This window comes from Lytechinus pictus, chromosome 13 (genome assembly GCF_037042905.1).
Source record: "Lytechinus pictus isolate F3 Inbred chromosome 13, Lp3.0, whole genome shotgun sequence".
Taxonomy (NCBI): Eukaryota; Metazoa; Echinodermata; class Echinoidea; order Temnopleuroida; family Toxopneustidae; genus Lytechinus; species Lytechinus pictus.
Window position 1 is genome coordinate 8180221 of NC_087257.1, and position 7259 is coordinate 8187479.

General features: G+C 36.8%; 1 protein-coding gene across 1 annotated transcript in view; it reads left to right on the forward strand.

Annotated features, from left to right (window-relative positions):
* The window catches only part of LOC129274958 (cytidine monophosphate-N-acetylneuraminic acid hydroxylase-like), a 43863-nt gene extending 36823 nt beyond the window's left edge, over positions 1 to 7040 (forward strand). Inside the window, exons 14-17 of the mRNA XM_064108177.1 lie at positions 831 to 953; positions 3124 to 3239; positions 3635 to 3765; positions 4730 to 7040. Coding sequence (XP_063964247.1) covers positions 831 to 953; positions 3124 to 3239; positions 3635 to 3765; positions 4730 to 4923 — 564 coding nt within the window. The 3' untranslated portion in view covers positions 4924 to 7040. The remainder of the gene's footprint in view (positions 1 to 830; positions 954 to 3123; positions 3240 to 3634; positions 3766 to 4729) is intronic.
* The last annotated feature ends 219 nt before the right edge of the window (positions 7041 to 7259 follow it).

Here is a 7259-nt window from a genome sequence, read left to right on the forward strand (position 1 = left end):
TTATGGGGATGAATATTTTTTTGGTCTGACTAAATATTAATAATGGCTACAATGATGGCTGTGGTTGTGGATGTGATGATGGTGATGAGGATGAGGATGATGATGATGATGATGTTGATGATGATGATGATGATGATGATTGGTAATGATGATGGTGGTGGCGGTTTTATTTATTTCAAATATTTAAAAGAAGGGTAGCCCAATCAGCAACAAGCTGGTTTTCGTTGGGGCCCTTTGTAAACAAACACAAATATAAAACATGGTGACACATTCGGATATAAACAAAGAATAGAGCATAAATAATAATATTGACAAATTAAATAATGAAATAATCATAGTTAACTCTGGAAAATAACAAAATAGATAAAATATGATACTGTACAAATGTTACCTAAAAGTAAACGAAAATTACATATACACATGAAAAAGGTAAGATGTGTACAAAATGAGGATGTGGTGGTGGTGGTGCTGGTGCTGGTGATGATAAAGATAATGGTGGCAGTTGTGGTGACAACGATGAGGAGGAGGAGGATGATAATAGTGATGTTGATAGTGATGAACATGATGATGGTTATTATTATGAGGAGGAATATTATGGTTTGAATGAACATTAATAGTGGCTACAATGATGATGGTCATGGCGATGATGATGATGATGATGAAAGTGGTGGTAGTGGTGATGATGATGGTGATTTTGGTGATGTTGGTGATGATGATGATGGTGATGGTGGTGGTGGTTGTGGTGGTAGATATTTTTGGGTTTTTTTTACATAGCCATTGTATTCCCCCTCCCCTCTTTATCATATTCTTCCTCCCTGTTCCATCCACAGATGATAGAGACAGATGATGACTTCAAGGAGATAGAAGGAGGTTACAATTTCCTGATTGATTTCAATGGTCTCGAAGCTGAATTCCCCACCGAGAGACCGAACAGAGAGCATAATTACCTTGAGGTGTGTGAACTTGAAACTAAAATCACATTTACCATGAATCTAAACCTTATGCCTCGTTTCCACTGTCAGGCGATGCGTTACCAACGCCAAGATTGGCCTTTCGTAACCTTTCGCGAACATTTTTGGACCATTCAATTTTTTTTTCTTTTTTATCAATACGATTGCCATGACTGATATGATGTCATCTGATATCATCTGATACAATCACAATTTTTTTTCTTTTTGATCAATACGATTGCCATGACTGATATGATGTCATCTGATATCATCTGATACAATCACAATTATTACTCTGCTATTAAGACCACCGTTAAATTGTGGCACAAATCGTGAGAGTGAGAACTAGGTATTATGGGCCGAATTCCTTACTGACACTCATACATGCATGTTCAACTCATGTGCACTCATTTTCTTCCTGAAGATGGTCTGAAATTGAAGATTGAAAATGAGAACTTGACATAATTTTATTCAGAGTGTTATTCTGTACATGTATGTTCTATATTCATATGTATATGTATATAAAACATGATTTTGTTCTTTAGCAGTTTAAGCATCGCCATGTTCTTTGTGCACGCACAAGTTATATTGTACAATGTCAGCTATGATTAAAGCACTCATAACATTTACGTGTTAACACAGTATTTAGGATGGAGTTAAAATCTTCTTTTCTGATTTCCAAATCCTTGATTACATGCATATAATATAGGATTAAAACACAATATTAATGCGTAATATGCAGGTAAAGGTTGGCAAGCACACCTGAACAAATCTGTTTAATCTTGAGATTTTCCACATATTGGCTGTATTTTATGCTTTCATTTTCAAATTTTTGTCTCGCCTGCATAGCAGAGCGAGACTATAGGCGCCGCTTTTCCGACGGCAGCAGCGGCGGCGGCGGCGGCGTCAACATCAAATCTTAACCTAAGGTTAAGTTTTTGAAATGACATCATAACTTAGAAAGTATATGGACCTAGTTCATGAAACTTGGACATAAGGTTAATCAAGTATTACTGAACATCCTGCCTGAGTTTCAGGTCACATGACTAAGGTCAAAGGTCATTTAGGGTCAATGAACTTTGACCATGTTGGGAGAATTATTTTCAAAATCTTAACCGAAGGTTAAGTTTTTGAAATGACATCATAACTTAGAAAGTATATGGACCTAGTTCATGAAACTTGGGCATAAGGTTAATCAAGTATTAGTGAACATCCTGCTCGAGTTTCAGGTCACGTGACCAAGGTCAAAGGTCATTTAGGGTCAATGAACTTTGGTCAAGTTGGGGGTATTTGTTGAATTACTATCATAACTTTGAAAATTTATGGATCTAGTTCATGAAACTTGGACATTAGGTTAATCAAGTACCACTGAACATCCTGTGTGAGTTTCAGGTCACATGACCATGGTCAATTGTCATTAAAGGTCAATGAACTTTGGCCGTGTTTAGGGTATTTGTTAAATTACCATCCTAACTCTGAAAGTTTACGGATCTAGTTCATAAAACTTAGACATAAGAGTAATCAAGTATCACTGAACATCCTGTACGAGTTTCAGGTCACATGACCATGGTCAAAGGTCATTAAAGGTCAATGAACTTTGGCCGTGTTGGGGGTATTTGTTGAATTACCATCCTAACTCTGAAAGTTTATGGATCTAGTTCATAAAACTTGGGATATAAGAGTAATCAAGTATCACTGAACATCCCCTGTGAGTTTCAGGTCACAAAACCAAGGTCAAAGGTCAGTTAAGGTCAATAAACTTAGGCCATGTTGGGGTAATTGTTGAATTGCCATCATAACTTTGAAAGTTTATAGATAGAGTGAATGGAATGTGGACATGGGTGTAGTTGACAAGTCTTAAGTCACCGTTCAAATGTCATTTATGGTCAATGAACGTGGTATTATGTCATTATATGAATGGTGTTTTTGTGAATGATTATTTCATAGTAGTTTTCAAAGTTAGCACTGCTGCTATATTAAATCGCGTAATGCAGGCGAGACTGCCAGAGGCGTTCCACTTGTTCTCTTACATATTCTTTCTATGAAGTGTGAATACTTCCCAAATTCCTTGACATGTCTGTTTTCTATATCATAGTTTGCTGGGAACTAATCAAATGGGCTACATTAAACCAAAATTTTATGGTTTTGAAAAATTTCTTCCTTTTTATCCCAGATTAAGAACAGGATAGGAGTGCACAGACAGACTGTACTCAAAGGACTCTTCTGGGATGACCTCTATATAGGATTCAATAACCAGATTTCAAGGAATCCAGATACATTCCATTATCTGTAAGTCATGGAGAAGGTGATATGAGGGTGGATGGATGGATGGATGGATGGATAGATGGATGGGTGGGTGGTTAATGGATGGATGGATGGATAAAGGAAGGAAGGAGGAGGTGGGAGTGGTAGATAAGTAGACGAAGAATAGGGTAGGAGAATGGAAGGATTGATGGATGGAGCATTATATTGCTTTCCTCAAGTATTGGACAAAAGCACTACATGTCAATTCGCCGGAATTCATGGAACAAAATTTCACACAGATATTTTTAATACGGACAGATTAATATGATACTACTTAAGCAGGATTATTTATCATTACCACAAATATTCTACCCCTTATTTACCAATCAAAGTTGAGTTCCCTTTTAATATAGTGTCTTCAATTTGTCTTCTACATGTAGATTCTGGAATCACATGCAGATTTTGCTGCCATTCGAGCCTCCTAATTGGGATGAATTCCTGGCCAAGATGAAAGCAAACAACAATCCAAGGAAAGACGTCTGGAAGCCATCTCATTCTCAGAAAGCAAATGGTAAGATACACAGCTTGGGAATTAATTATTAGAGTACATGTCCTCTCCTTCTAAGGCACCGTAAGGTGTGGTCTAATAAGTGTTTTCTAAGCTGTACGTTTTTTGTTCTATCAGGTACGTGTAGATTATGGTGCTGTAGAGCTTTACAAAATGTGTTTTCGTTTTCCTTTATATTTTATTACATTGATATCATCCAATGAAAAGAGCAGTGGTTTGTGACTACATGAATTATTATTTTGTTTCAGGGGAGAAGAGTAGGGGCCAGATTTGTATTTACCATGGGTTTTTGTACATCAAGCGTAAATGAATATACCTTACCTTACCGCTGTTCCTTCTCTTTAAAGAGGTTGGATGTCATGGTTTTCCATCTGTCTCTGTCCAGTGCTATCTTGCAGCATTCGCTTATCTCTCTGCCTGTCATCTCTTCAATATTTCTGAGCCAGCTTTTCCTTTCACGTCCCCTTCCTCTTTTGCCTTCAATTTTTCCCTCCATGATTTTCTTTGACAAAGATTCATGTCTTAAAGGAATATAGCTGTTTCTATTTAGAAGGGAGAATATCTCATTTGTTTTATACTCTTTTTTCTTTATTAAACTTCATCTTCTTTTCTTTTGCTCTTTCTCTCTACATCCCCCTTACATTATCTCCATTTCTTCTTTGTTTCCTCTTCTCTTTCAACCTCCTTTGAATCTCTTTGACATTCACCTCTGATTATTCTCTTTCTTCCACCCACCAACTTTAACCCCCTTTTCCTCTGTCTCTATCTCTCCCACTTTTGATTCCCCAAACCCACTGTCTCTATTCCCTTGTCTTTCCTTCCTCCCCCCCCCCCTCTCCGTCTCTCTCTCTCTCTCTCTGACTCTGTTTTCTCTTTGTGCCTCTTTTTGTCTGTCTCTCTCTCACACACACACACACACTCTATTTATCTATCTCTCTCTCACACTGCTCCTTCACCTCCTCTTTAGGCAACCACAATGTATACGCCGGGGGAGACAACGGACACGCCTCCACGCTGAACGGCAAGCACGAGCCGCTCAAGAACGGAGGTCACAGCACCGCCAAACCCTCCGGAGGCAACAAAGGCAACCTCACGTCGTGGCTGGTCCCCGTCGGAGTAGCAGCTGTAGCCGCTGGCATAGTACTCTGGAGGATGAAATAGAGGATGGGGGAGCAGCGAAATGACGCGGCTTGGCTGTCGATCGATCAAATCTTCCCAGTGGATTTCATACTGTTAGTCATACGTGTACTCTATGCGCAATGCCGTAAAATAATCAACCTTTTTGTACATCCGACCCCCATTTTTCTCCAGTTTTAATTCACTTCATAAAGTGACCAAGTCATGAACGTTTGAGAGCATCACAGACTGTCAAAAGAACCAGAAATCAGAGACAGAAGATTTCATGATGGTCTCACATACAGAGGGTCGGACCTACATATTTTATAGAATTGCCCCTATGTTTGTTCTTATTCCATCCAGTGATGCCAGACTAGGCACTTAAGGTGCATAAAAGAATTAACTATTGAATGGTAACTTATGTGTATCATGAAAGATAACGCAGCTTTATTGTATATGTATAGTCATAGAAGTAGCAACTAAACAAAAACAGAATCTTGTCCGTGCTTATCTTTGATCTTCGTCCACCGATTTTGTCTTGCTATTGCAATATTTATTCAGAGCCAGATATTTGTAGATAGTTTCTGAAACCTGTGAATGGATTCACTTTGGTCTCAAAAAAGGCAATCGCTTATTTTTTTTTTGTTATTTATTTAGAATAGTCTTAACCAGTACTCGGAATGTTTGTCACAGGAGCCTATTACACAGGACTATTCAAGCCATTTATGTCACATCTATCAATATTCTTCTGTAAGATTTTAATATATTTGTCAGTATTGGACATATTTCATTTTGTGAAATCATATTTGATGAAATATGAAACGAAAACATTTCAGAAAATCGGTGCAACTGTGATTGGTCAAAGTAATGTTGGGAATGTGTTCATTTTTTTTCTCAATCATTTTACTCATTTTAAAAGGATTATGTATCATAGCAACAGTATTCTATTTAAATGAAATTAAGTGTGCTAAATCATGTTAATCAAAAATTCAATTTGTCATTTCTAGTAAACTTGCATGATATTTATCTGAATTGGACTTCAGTCAAGTTTACTATCATGTTTTTTTGTTTTGTTTTGGGTTTTTTTTTTTGCTAAATCATGGGATATGATTCGAAAAGTACACAGAATGATGAATAGTGGGTGGTGCAGAATCACATTTACTTTAAATTATAATAATTGTGTCAATTTGGGGAATATCTATATTTTATACATTTTTTTATTTGGCCCAATCATGTGATGTTCTAATTAATGATATATTAGATTCATAGATGGAATTGTTAATATATTATGATAGTGTACATTGAGCATTGTTGTGAATTTGTAGCAGATTACCTTGGCAATTTGACTCGACAATCCTATTTCATACATAGTTGTTGGACTTAACGTAGTGGAGCGTTGTGGCCCAGTGGATTAGTCTTCGGACTTTGAAACAGAGGGTCGTGGGTTCGAATCCCAGCCATGGCGTAATTTCCTTCGGCAAGAAACTGATCCACAATGTGCTGCACTCAACCCAGGTGAGGTAAATGGGTACCGGTAGGAAGTAATTCCTTAAAAAGCTGTGTGCGCTATGAACGCCTAGCTTAGCCGGGTAATATAGGAGCGCCTTGAGCACCTAACAAGGTGGATATGTGCGCAATATAAATACCCTATATTATTAATGATTATATTTTTTTAAGTTACTGTTTTGTTTTCGTTTCTTTTTTTTTTCCTTTTTTTTTTAGTTGAAAATAGACCAATGATTTGAATGAAGTATCTATGAATTGAATATTTTTTTAAGGATTATAGTAATTAATGGAGATCATGTTATAGACATACATTTGTGTAGTGATTACATTTATTGATAAATACAAGGTAAATACAGTTTAGAATATTTCAAACCGATGGTTTTTTGTTTAACTATTGAATTATTTATTTGAAATATGTATGGTCATATTGTCATGAGATATTGACTGTGAACTCAAACAAATCTGGTGATATAGTGACTACTACATGTTTATGCACCTGAATGTTAGTTTGGATCTGGGGCCTGTGTCATAAAACTTGTTATAATAACAATACATAGTGGCCTGTATTCCGAAATCTGGTTTAACTCATTCACAATAACAGTTTAAAGCTACTAAACATTGTCCAATCCGATAGTTATCTGAAAGTAAACTTGTTACAGGAATTTTGCTTTTGTTATTATAACAAGTCTTTAATAAAAAAAGGCACTGTTGAAATCCTCCCATTTCTGCATCTACAAAACAATAGGAAAGGCTACCGTGAAAGATGCTAACCAGAAATCATTCTCGGCATTGATTGCTTTAAGATTTTCCCCTTCTGCATCGACAAAACAAAGAAGGGGAGGGGGTCAAGGAAAGTTGATAGATCCATATGAATT